The sequence below is a fragment of the Alosa sapidissima genome, chromosome 7, assembly GCF_018492685.1.
Source record: "Alosa sapidissima isolate fAloSap1 chromosome 7, fAloSap1.pri, whole genome shotgun sequence".
Taxonomy (NCBI): domain Eukaryota; kingdom Metazoa; phylum Chordata; class Actinopteri; order Clupeiformes; family Clupeidae; genus Alosa; species Alosa sapidissima.
The window spans coordinates 2812501-2825819 of NC_055963.1; the positions used below are offsets into that span (position 1 = coordinate 2812501).

Genomic DNA, 13319 nt, shown 5'->3' on the forward strand with positions numbered 1-13319 from the left:
CAAAACGCAAAGTACATAACTTACCCCATAAGAAACAGAAAGGTGTTCCTGCAGACATCAGTGCCTCCAATGCAATAAGTCGTCCGGGCACACTTTCTTTTTTTTGGGAGCTTTTTGGTTGATGTTGTCATCTCTGAAGTACGTCTGTTTGCTTCGAGATGCCACTTTCTTTCGGCAGCCAGAGAATCCAAGCGTATGTTGTACATAACCTCTGGAGAAAGTTTGTGACTACACGAACGTGTACCAAGGAGAGAGTTTTCCTTTCTTCTTCCATAACATTTGCAGTCAAAGTTACGGATTTTTTCCATTTCGCGGTCTTTATCCCCGTCAAATGTAACTGTGGAGATAGCATCTGATATCTTACGATCTAGCTCCTCTGCTGCCAGACCGAGAGATAAACAAACATTTGCATGCTGGTTCAGTATAAGTAGCCATGAGGTTACTTCTAGCATACAGCTGATTGGCCGACAGAACAAAAGAGCACTAATGGTCATAACTTAACCATTTTCAAAGACAAAATATACACTTTTAAAGCAGCAAATGCTGTTATCTGAAACATGGAATTGCTTCTTTAGGACTTCAACTTGCACATTCTGCAAAAAAACGAAAATAACTAACTTTGAAAAAAAAACTTCAACGTCGTTTTTCGCGACTTGCGTCTCTGCGACTTGCGCCTTGAATTCCCACGCCTGGTCACATTTGGTTACACTGGAGTTCGAAAAAAACGAGATGACAGTCCTCTCTGACTAAAACGCTGCATGTTTTCTTTCAGTGACAGATAAAACGTCACGAATACCATGCTGAGCTAAATAGCCTACGTGTGTGTGTGTGTGTGTGTGTGTGTGTGTGTGTGAGAGAGCAGGAAGATCATGGACTCGGGCGAGCTGGACTTCTATCAGCACTGTAAGCTGTGTTCCAACACGTGCCGCAGCACCAAGATCGACCTGGTGGGCAGCAGAGCCTCGCTGAGTAGCCAGACGTCAACGGAGCTCACGCCACACACACCCAACACAGACGGTACCACACACACACACACACACACACCCAGCACAGATGGTACCACACACACACACACACACACCCAGCACAGACGGTACCACACACACACACACACACACACCCAGCACAGACGGTACCACACACACACACACACACACACACAACACAGACGGTACCACACACACACACACACACACACCCAACACAGACGGTACCACACACACACACACACACACACACACCCAACACAGACGGTACCACACACACACACACACACACACCCAGCACAGACGGTACCACACACACACACACACCCAGCACAGACGGTACCACACACACACACACCCAGCACAGACGGTACCACACACACACACACACACACACACACCCAGCACAGACGGTACCACACACACACACACACACACACACACCCAGCACAGACGGTACCACACACACACACACACACACCCAACACAGACGGTACCACACACACACACACACCCAACACAGACGGTACCACACACACACACACACACCCAGCACAGACGGTACCACACACACACACACACACCCAGCACAGACGGTACCACACACACACACACACACCCAGCACAGACGGTACCACACACACACACACACACCCAACACAGACGGTACCACACACACACACACACACACACACACCCAACTCAGACGGTACCACACACACACACCCAACTCAGATGGTACCACACACACACACACACCCAACACAGACGGTACCACACACACACACACACTCAACACAGACGGTACCACACACACACACACACCCAACACAGACGGTACCACACACACACACACTCAACACAGACGGTACCACACACACACACACACCCCCAGCACAGACGGTACCACACACACACACCCACACACACACCCAACACAGACGGTACCACACACACACACACACCCAACACAGACGGTACCACACACACACACACACCCAGCACAGACAGTACCACACACACACACACCCAACACAGACGGTACCACACACACACACACACACCCAACACAGACGGTACCACACACACACACACACCCAGCACAGACGGTACCACACACACACACACACCCAGCACAGACGGTACCACACACACACACACACACCCAGCACAGACGGTACCACACACACACACACACACCCAACACAGACGGTACCACACACACACACACACACCCAACACAGACGGTACCACACACACACACACACACCCAACTCAGACGGTACCACACACACACACACACACCCAACACAGACGGTACCACACACACACACACACACCCAACTCAGACGGTACCACACACACACACACACTCAACACAGACGGTACCACACACACACACACACACACACACCCAACTCAGACGGTACCACACACACACACACACACCCAACACAGACGGTACCACACACACACACACACACCCAACTCAGACGGTACCACACACACACACACACACACCCAGCACAGACGGTACCACACACACACACCCACACACACACTCAACACAGACGGTACCACACACACACCCACACCCACACCCAACACAGACGGTACCACACACATACACACACCCACACACACCCAACACAGACGGTACCACACACACACCCACACACACCCAACACAGACGGTACCACACACACACCCAATACAGACGGTACCACACACACACACACACACCCAACACAGACGGTACCACACACACACACACACACACACACACACACACACACACCCAACACAGACGGTACAACACACACACACACCCAACACAGACAGTACCACACACACACACACACAGACAACACACACACATACACACACACACCCAACACAGACGGTACCACACACACACACAGACAACACACACACACACACACATACACACACACCCAACTCAGATGGTACCACACACACACACACACACACACCCAACACAGACGGTACCACACACACACACACACACACACACACACAGTTAGAGAAGTCTGAACAGTGAGGCATCAATAGAGCTCATGCCACACACACACACCCACCCAACACAGATGGTGAGACACACACAGATATGATGTGGGACAAGCAGGGTCTGTTTTATTAGTGGGTGTGTGTGGATATAATTATAAGGGTCTATTTTATTAATGGGTGCATGTGTGTGTGTAATTATAAGGGTTTTATTAATGTGTGTGTGTGTTTGTGTGAATTTAATTATAAGGGTCTATCTTATTAATAGGTTTGGGGGACTTGTAATTATACAGGTCTAATTTATTAATGGTAAGTGTGTGTGTGTGTGTGTGTGTGTGTGTGTGTGTGTGTGTGTGTGTGTGTGTGTGTGTGTGTGTGTGTGTGTGTGTGTGTCATTGCAGTGAATGGATCTCCAAATCCACTCAGTTCAGAAGTATGTGAGGACAGCACAGAGTGGGTCACAGCTATTGGAGGTAAGTGTGTTTGTGTGTGTGTGCGTGCGTGCGTGTGTGTGGGCGTGTGTGTGTGTGTGTGCTGGGGGGCCTCCTTGTTGTTCCTGTCAAGGTTGCCAAGGTGGTCATGGACTCCTCAACAGGCATAGGCAAGGACGCATGTGCATGTGCCTGTGTGTTTATGTGCCTGTGTGTGTGTTTATGTGTGTGTGTGTGTGTTTATGTGCCTGTGTGTGTGTTTATGTGCGTGTGTGTGTATTTGAGTGCGTGCGTGAGTGTGCGTGCGTGAGTGTGCGTGCCTGAAGTGTGTGTGTGTGTGTGTGTGTGTGTGTTTGAGTGTGCGTGCGTGAGTGTGTGTGTGCGTGCGTGCGTGCGTGTGTGTGTGTGTGTGTAGTAGAGTACCTGAGTGGTGAAGGAGAAATCAGGCCGAGACACACACACACACGGTGTTCTATTCACAACGTGACAAAATAATCAAAATACAGCCCATAATTCCTATCCCACACCTCTGTCTCACCTACACGACACTCTGTTTGAGGTAAAAATACAGCCCATAATTCCTATCCCACACCTCTGTCTCACCTACACGACACTCTGTTTGAGGTAAAAATACAGCCCATAATTCCTATCCCACACTCTGTCTGAGGTAAAAAGAAAATGACAAACAAAACGTTTAACAGACAGGAATATTTACAGGTCTCTCATGGTTATACTACATGCCCCTATATAAACCAGATTGACCGCAGGGGTCATGGTTATGCTCAGGCTTGGAATTTCACCATTCTGGGGGCAAGGCCACTTGGCCTTCAGTTGGGCATATTTGGTGGGGGGCACAAAGGCCACATGTCAGGGCACCAAGGCCAAAGTTAACTATACAGTAGTAGCATATAAAAATTATCAAAGTTGTATTTAGCCTATTCACTGCAGTAGACCTGCATCACTGTATGAAACATGACAAAAACATGAAAAATGACATATTACATAGAACTGTAAATCTTCTGATCATCTAATAATTACAGATATCTAGGCTACATATAACATTTATTTTATATTTGGCCTGCTATGAAATCATGTATTGAACAATTTAAGCACAGCTCAGCTTTAAGAAACTCAAATAGCCTAGATGCATGCTTAGCATTTTGTGATCATTAAGGCTACTTTCACAAACTGTTAGTCAGCTGTCCTCTGATTTACCAATATCTAGGCGATATTTGTAACATTTATTTTGTATTTGTCCCGTTATGAAATCATGTGGAACAATTTAAACACATTGTAAAACTTGTGTGTCGAAATTTGCATGTCGAAATTTACTGCAAATTCGAAACTGGATTACTCTGGAACAGCTAACTGTACAGGGGACTGCTTTACACCTTTGTGTTCGGTAAGGTCTGCTGTTTATTCTGATATATGGTTTGTCATTGTGTTAAACGAAGGGTTCGTGAAGTATTCCACCAAGATGAATGGGTAGGGAGATGGACTACTTCGCGAGGACTGTAGTTAAACTGAGAAGAATGGGTGAATTTGGACGCACTTTCTTTCTTGCACTGTCACTTTCTCCACTGCGTAAAAGACTAAATTAATTTGCGCTGTGAATGCTAAGATTATTTTGACAGGCCACAAGCTAAATAAAAATCGCTATTAGTAGGACGCAAAGCAGAATATTGAAAGAAGGGGGCACCAAGGCCACTGTGGCCTGTAAACCTCTGATTTTCAAAGTGGCCTCACGGCCAACGCAGGGGGCTACGACGGCCATGGCCGTTGTGGCCGCCGTGAAATTCCTACCCTGGCTATGCTACATGCTATGCTATATGAACCAGACTGACCGCAGGGCTGATGGTTATGCTACATGCTATGCTATATGAACCAGACTGACCGCAGGGCTGATGGCTACATGCTATGCTATATAAACCAGACTGAGCGCAGGGCTGATGGTTATGCTACATGCTATGCTATATAAACCAGACTGACCGCAGGGCTGATGGCTACATGCTATGCTATATAAACCAGACTGAGCGCAGGGCTGATGGCTACATGCTATGCTATATAAACCAGACTGAGCGCAGGGCTGATGGCTACATGCTATGCTATATAAACCAGACTGAGCGCAGGGCTGATGGTTATGCTACATGCTATGCTATATAAACCAGACTGAGCGCAGGGCTGATGGTTATGCTACATGCTATGCTATATAAACCAGACTGAGCGCAGGGCTGATGGCTATGCTACATGCTATGCTATATAAACCAGACTGAGCGCAGGGCTGATGGTTATGCTACATGCTAGGCTATATAAACCAGACTGAGCGCAGGGCTCAAAACAGCCCCTCACCGCGTGTCACCAAACATCCAACCCCTGCATAGAGAAAAGCCGGCGTTTAAATTGGTCTTAACTAATTAGTTTCTCCAACACGGCGAAGTCTAAACACCTGCAAACGGGCACACCGCCCCTTCCTGGCGGACATCTGTTTCAAACATCATGACCTCCAACTTCCCATAGAACAGCCCAAAACACACAAGATCAAATATTAAGCAACATTCCTCGCGCTCAAAGGAACGCGCCCAACAGAAATAATAATTCAGGAAATTGACATAAATTACATCAATAATTAAATACTAATAAACGAGTCCTATTGTGACATAATACATCAATAATTAAATACTAATAAACGAGTCCTATTGTGACATAATACATCAATAATTAAATACTAATCAAAGAGTCCTCTTGTGATCACAGTGTCACAGTGTGTTTATGTGTAACATTGGAAAAGGTTTCACAGCTACCACACTGGGAGCTTATTCTGCTCATCAGACTTCATGTTTTGGTGACACTCCTGTATGTGTGCGTGTGTGCGTGCCTGCAGAGGACACCATGAACTTCTGGCGTAACCTGAAGGAGGCAGGTCTTCTGGAGGAAGTGACATCAGAGCTCCAGAAGGAGATGCAGGAGGCGTTGAAGGGGCTGCAGGACAGGCTGCAACAGCCCCCTCTGCTGGTCGCTGGTGAGAAGTGCATGCGTCCTGCTCGGCCACATCATGGGTCTTTGGGCCGTTGGTCTGGGAAGCATCAAGTTGATTTGCACTACTTTTGTATTGAAAAGTGTGTGTGTGTGTGTGTGCTGTAGACGCAGCACTGCTGAATAACGTGGTGCAGAGCTTCGGCATGCTTGACCTGGTGAAGAAGGTGCTGGCCAGCCATAAGAGCCAGATGGATCGCTGCCGAGAACAATACACACGCAGCCTTGTGTGTGAGTCTCTCTCTCTCTCACACATGCACACACACACACTCACACACACACACACACTCATATTCACACACACACACACTCTTATTCACACACACACACTCACACACACACACTCATATTCACACACACACACACACTCATATTCACACACAGATGCGCACACACACACACACAAGTAGTCTGCTAGGGTTAAAGGCTGCTGTTGTGAAGTGAAAAATAATCATAAATGTTTGTTTTTGTTTGTTTATGTGTTCTTGTTTGCGTTCTTGCATGTGTTTGCGTATGTCCATGTGTGTGTGTGTCCGTATGTCCGTGTATGTGTGTGTGTGTGTGTGTGTATGTGTATGTGTCCGCATGTCCGTGTGTGTGTGTGTATATCTGCGTGTGTGTGTGTGTGTGTGTATATCCGCATGTGTGTGTGTGTGTGTATATCTGTGTGTGTGTGTATATCCGTGTGTGTGTGTGTGTGTGTGTGTGTGTGTATATCCGCATGTGTGTGTGTGTGTGTGTGTGTGTATATCCGTGTGTGTGTGTGTGTGTGTGTGTGTATATCCGCGTGTGTGTGTGTGTGTGTGAGTGTGTGTGTATATCTGTGTGTGTGTGTGTGTGTGTGTGTGTATCCGCGTGTGTGTGTGTGTGTATATCTGTGTGTGTGTGTATATCCGCGTGTGTGTGTGTGTGTGTGTGTGTGTGTGTGTGTGTGTGTGTGTGTGTGTGTGTGTGTATATATATCTGTGTGTGTGTGTGTGTGTGTGTGTGTGTGTGTGTGTGTGTGTGTGTGTGTGTGTATATCCGCGCGTGTGTATATCCGCGCGCGTGTGTGTGTGTGTGTGTGTGTATATCCGCATGTGTGTGTGTGTGTGTGTGTGTGTGTGTGTGTGTATATCCGCATGTGTGTGTGTATATCCGCATGTGTGTGTGTGTGTGTGTGTGTGTGTGTATATCCGCATGTGTGTGTGTGTATATCTGTGTGTGTGTGTGTGTGTGTATATCCGCATGTGTGTGTGTGTGTGTGTGTGTGTGTGTGTGTGTATATCCGCGTGTGCGTGTGTGTGTGTGTGTGTGTGTGTGTGTGTGTGTGTGTGTGTGTGTATATCTGTGTGTGTGTGTGTGTGTATATCCGCGTATATCCGCGTGTGTGTGTGTGTGTGTGTATATCCGCATGTGTGTGTGTGTGTATATCTGTGTGTGTGTGTGTGTGTGTGTGTGTATCCGCATGTGTGTGTGTGTGTGTGTGTGTGTGTGTGTGTGTGTGTGTGTGTGTGTGTGTGTATATCCGCATGTGTGTGTGTGTGTGTGTGTGTATATCCGCATGTGTGTGTGTGTGTGTATATCCGGATGTGTGTGTGTGTGTGTGTGTGTGTGTGTGTGTGTGTGTGTGTGTGTGTATATCCGCGCGCGCGCGCGCGCGTGTGTGTGTGTGTGTGTGTGTGTGTGTGTGTGTGTGTGTGTGTGTGTGTGTGTGTGTATGTGTATCCGCATGTGTGTGTGTGTGTGTGTGTGTGTGTGTGTATATCCGCATGTGTGTGTGTGTGTGTGTGTGTGTGTGTGTGTATATCTGTGTGTGTGTGCAGCGCTGGAGCAGCAGTGTGATGAGCACCGTAAGCAAGCGCGGGAGCTGAAGAGCCGCTCTCAGACCCTCAGCAGCGTCCTGATGACCCTCGCCCCCGTGGCCACGCCTCCGCTGCCCAAACGCCCGCGCCTGACCCGCGCCGTCTCCGGCCCCGCCTCCATCAGCGCCCACCAATCGGCTTCCGTCTCCGCCACCCTCCTGCAATCGGCCGCCTCCTCCCCCGTGGCCCTGCCCCTGACGCAGCTGGCGGGCGTCCCGCTGGGCCGAGTGCTGCCCGGCTACACGCTGGTCACCTCCGCGGGGGGGGAGGTGCTGTCGGACGCGTCCGGCGGCCTCACGCTGCAGCAGCAGCCAGGGGGCGCTCTGACGCTGGTCAGCGCGGAGCCCGGCGGCCAGTCTCACGTGGGCGCCACCATCCTGAAGCTGCTGAGTCCCGTCCAGTTCCTGACGCTGCCGCCCCAGCTGACCGGCGCCGCCGTCCCGGTCTCGACGCCCACCCTGGTCCAGAGCGCCATGCTGCCCACGCCGACCGTGGAGACCGTCTCGGCTACCGTGGAAACGGTGACGGCCGCCACCGCCGCCTTGGAAACCGTGTCTGCCGCCATGGAGACCGCGTCGGCTGCTGCTGCGGCTGCCGTGGAAACGGTGGGGTCGCAGGCGGAAGACTCGGGGGAGTCGGAGGTCAAAGGTGACGAAGGCGGAGAGGGGGCTGGGCCAGACTGAGGAGCTGTTATGACTGTTGCCATGGTGATTACGTGCACCGCGAGCTGGAGGTGTTAAGGGTCATTAAAGGTCACTTAACGTGCTCAACTCTCACCTTCTCTCCCCTCCTTCGCTCTCATCCCTCCATCCTGTTTTCTTTTGTCCTCCCCCTCTCCACTTCTCTCTCTCTCTCTCCACTTCTCTCTCTCTCTCTCTCTACTTCTCTCTCTCTGGGGAAAAGCATGAGGTCATGTCTCTCAGCCAAGGCCTTTCTGTCTGCATGGCTCTAATGATATCCTGCAGTTTGTGTGTGTGTGTGTGCTTTCATATTTTCTCTTGTTTATTAAAAAAAAGTCCCTTCTAACTTCTAAGACTGCACATACAAAATGATCAGTTGCTTATTTTGTAAATGAATAATATTTTGGATATATAACCATGAACAAATATTTAGTTGTTGAATGGAGCATATTTTAATATGAACAGTATTTTCTTGCAGATTTGATATTTGGTATGAGTCGACAGATTTGTGCTTTTTGCTGTTTTTTATAGCCGGCTTGTGGAGGCTGTGAAGGGAGTTGATAAAGAACAGTTATTAAACTATATTAAGAAAGAGTTGATAAAGAACAGTTATTAAACTATATTAAGTACATTGACTCCCTGATCTTTTTTGTTCTGTTTGTATTTGAGATATTGTCCCATAATAGTTTTAGATATTCTACATAAATGTATATATTTAGCAATAGATCATTATAAGTGTAATGTATCTTACACTGGTTATTACCAATCACCTATGACCACATAAAGTTGTCTGTATGAATGCAGTTCTATTTGATGGTGTGATGCTATTTAGCCCAGATCATAAAGCAGTGTGATGCTATTTAGCCCAGATCATAATGCAGTGTGATGCTATTTAGCCCAGATCATATGCAGCCCAGATCATATGCAGCGTAAAAGGGCAGCTAAAGTCTTCTCTGCGTGGTGTGGGTCCCACAGCAGGGTAGTTATGACTGTATCTAGTGTGAATTTCATGTGGCACTACATTTTAAAATTTCTAAATTTAGGGGAAATCGAATATGTTTCTATGGACTTAGGAAGTAGCTGGTTTTATCAGTTGTATTATGTATCTTGCAAAACACGTCACTTTTAAGCAGAGCCAGCTTCATTTAGTCTTATTCAACATCGTTTCGTTTTAAATCAACGCCACCATTCAACCTTAAAGGTTTCTTTATGAAATGATTATGATTATATCAAACTTGTACTTTGGTTAAGTTTATGTTGTAAATGTGACGGGATCTATTTAAGGACGCTTCCGAGCACGCGTAATCTACTGCCTACAGAAAGCCATTAAGCCGAGGGTGAGCAGATCGCATTTCCATATGGACCACTAGGAGGAGCCCTTTCCTAATATATCTCCACCGTCCCTTGGAAAAGTCGCTTACAGTCCACTCCATAGAATAGACGTGGTGCCTGCCGATCTTTAAGCTAATTATATTTGCGTAAGCAGTGGTAGCCTCGCAAGTAAACCCTCAGGGGCGCCTGTTCTTTCTCAGACCAGGTAACGCCTCAAGGATCATATAAACAACCCCGAATATGGGGAAAGCCTTTGGAGTGCAATGACGGAACATCCACCTTAAGATCCTTAAGAATCGGATGGATCGGGCCACACTTCTTTAATAAACTACATTTCTTTCAAGTGAAATAAACTTTATTAACGAAGTATAAACATTTAAATACACTAAGGCCAACTCCAGCCAAAACAACGTTAAACACACTGTCAATAAGAGTAGAAGTGTCGACATATTCAGGTTCTGTAAAGTAACGCAACACATAATTTCCTTGCAGCTTTGGCAAATTACGCACTTGCCTTTATTATGTTTAGCCTATAGTTTAATCAAACAAGCATAACGGGTTTCAATACAGGACGCACAGTGTATGTGTTTACGCACAACAACAAATGTTTTTTATTCACCTGAATGTCCATTAGACTTAGTGACTTGACAAGGACACAAGTCTGTTTTCCTACGAGGTGATCTGAACCCGCAGTGACACAACCAGCCTCGGGAACACAGATGAGTGACTCTATGGATAACATTCTCACGGATTTGCGAAAGAAGTTTTGAGTGAAAGGCGGCAGTAAGGGCAGTTTAAGCGATGGCCTAAAGACCAACATCATATGCTGGTTCCTCCTCCGATCTCACGGAGATTTTGAAGTGACGCCTTAAAAAACCTCCATATCTCTTCTGGTTATCCCATCTGAGCTTGGGTCGAATCCTGCGCATGAACCCGCCGTACCGCTTCTGCAGCTCCTGCCGGTCGCTTTCCTCCGAGGACTCGCTTCGCTTTGGAAATTTACGTAAAAATCCTCCGTAACGTTTGACAGGGTTTAAGGCAGCGTCGTCATATACTCCAGTATCGCTCTCTGATGCCACATCCTCGCGCTCGGTGTCCTCTGCTAATTCCGGTACCTCACGCTCACCAAATTTTCCAAGAGGTTCACCGAGTTTCTTGGCGAAAAGTCCTTTTAGAACAGCATTGTCATACCAAGGGGATTTGAAAAGTTTATTTTTATCAATCCGCTTGATGAAGCCGCCGTAGCGCTTGACCAGGCTCGGTAGAGAAGACTCTTGGTTATCCTCTGCGTCGGGCGCGCTGTGCGCATCGTCATCAGAAGTAAAACCCGCAGGCTGCTGGTTGAGGATTCGATCACATTTATTTAATTCCCACGAGCTCGTGACAGCCCCTTCACACTCTAACGTGCAAGCCTGAGAACGGAGGAAAATACGTTAAACATTTACTTTAAATTACATTACAAATGACAAACAATTACTTTAAACTACATTGAACTCATCGTCATACTTCAATGAATTGGTTTAGAAAACGTAGACCTTGAATCGTGTCAATCGTGAATTGGTCGTGTTATAATAGTAATGTAGAATAATACTTTATCATACAAAAGGTGAAATTTTCATTCCATATTTGCAAAATTGTCTCCCCGTTTCAACACATGCTACTCATATAAAGTAAAACACACGGCGCTCTCCAAGGTCCTGAATTGCGCTTGATGTTCTTTTCCACTAGACAGCCGCTCACCTGCGCAACAGCACACCAAATCCGATAACACAGACACCCGTGTCGATTTTAAAAAGCAGTATCGAAAATGTCGAATGGAAGTTCCTACACTGATCTTACCAGACTGTCCACGGATGTGTCTGCGCGGGGCAACTCCTGCGCGCATTTCAAACAGCGCGAGGCGCAGTCCGCTGCTGCCAGGGCTGGAGCGCTCAATATCAGCACGAGCACACAAACATACCGCTCCATCCTGTTATCCTAGAGCCAGATAGGACGAAACAAATGTCAGGAGTCGCAAAATAAAGCACAGAGACACACCGTTTTAAACAAACATCATAACAAAGAAATCAATAGGACATAAAGCAAAGCCCTTTATCCATGCTTTATTGAGCCAAATACCATTGGAAATGTTAATCTTTAATACAAAAAACGAGGAGGCAACCAGGGGCCACTCTCCATGAAAAACATCAGTATTCATTCAAATCAAACTTTAAGAAAAGAAAGAAAGAAAGAAAGAAAGAAAGAAAGAAGAAGCCAAAAAAAAACATGACCTTACACAGCCTTACCTCGATGGAAGGGAAACCGAGCCTTTCCCTGGCGCTTCTCCGGGAAGGGAGAGGAGTCAACTTATTTCAAGACCTTCAGCCTATAGAAAAGCGACCGTATTGATGTTCGTCCTCTCTGAACGGAAGTTGGACGCAACACGCTTTATTGCCGAAGACTCCGTGGTGTCATCGGTGCACATCACGACATTGACCAATGGGAACAATAAATTACAAGAATACACGCGTTTGCGTCTGTCTCCACCCTCCTCCAAGCTCACCCCAGTTCCACCCACACACACACACACACACAAACACACACACACATACACACACACACACACATACACACACACACACATACACACACACACCAGTAAAACCTGCAGACTGATGTGTGCTCGCTGAATCATAACAGGGCGTGTTTCAATGTAGCTCCATTTGAGCAAACCAGCGCGAGCTGAACAAGGTGTGAAGAGAGGAACGCGTGCTTCTGACGCGAGGAGCCATGAGGCCTCCAAAACAGATCGTGCGTCATGGCTTTTTATGCAAGCTTGATAAGATACCTGCTTAATGACTTCAATATAGCATCCATTTTCGACCTCTAATATATATATATATATATATATATATATATAATTAATCATATACTATTTAACAAATTAAGTAAAGCACACAAGCCTACGGTTTTGATTGCTACATAAGTGTAAAGTGTTGACTATTTCTT

General features: G+C 46.9%; 2 protein-coding genes across 5 annotated transcripts in view; one reads left to right on the forward strand and one right to left on the reverse strand.

The window, feature by feature from the left end:
- gmeb2 (glucocorticoid modulatory element binding protein 2) overlaps window positions 1-9628 on the forward strand; it is a 17686-nt gene extending 8058 nt beyond the window's left edge. For all 3 annotated transcript variants that reach the window (XM_042097488.1, XM_042097490.1, XM_042097489.1), the window contains 5 exons: window positions 863-1017; window positions 3413-3484; window positions 6324-6461; window positions 6584-6706; window positions 8281-9628. In XM_042097488.1, coding sequence (XP_041953422.1) covers window positions 863-1017; window positions 3413-3484; window positions 6324-6461; window positions 6584-6706; window positions 8281-9002 — 1210 coding nt within the window. In that variant the 3' untranslated portion in view covers window positions 9003-9628. The remainder of the gene's footprint in view (window positions 1-862; window positions 1018-3412; window positions 3485-6323; window positions 6462-6583; window positions 6707-8280) is intronic.
- A 1042-nt stretch (window positions 9629-10670) lies between these two features.
- Window positions 10671-12771, reverse strand: pdyn (prodynorphin). 2 transcript variants are annotated; one of them, XM_042097507.1, is made up of 3 exons: window positions 12607-12771; window positions 12171-12308; window positions 10671-11743 (listed from the first exon to the last, which is right to left on the reverse strand). In XM_042097507.1, the coding sequence occupies exons 2-3, from the start codon at window positions 12297-12299 to the stop codon at window positions 11138-11140; spliced, it is 735 nt and encodes a 244-aa protein (XP_041953441.1). In that variant the 5' UTR covers window positions 12300-12308; window positions 12607-12771; the 3' UTR covers window positions 10671-11137. The 2 variants fall into 2 exon arrangements, with proteins under 2 accessions (XP_041953441.1, XP_041953440.1); XM_042097506.1 differs by having other exon boundaries at window positions 12617-12770.
- Window positions 12772-13319: the final 548 nt, after the last annotated feature.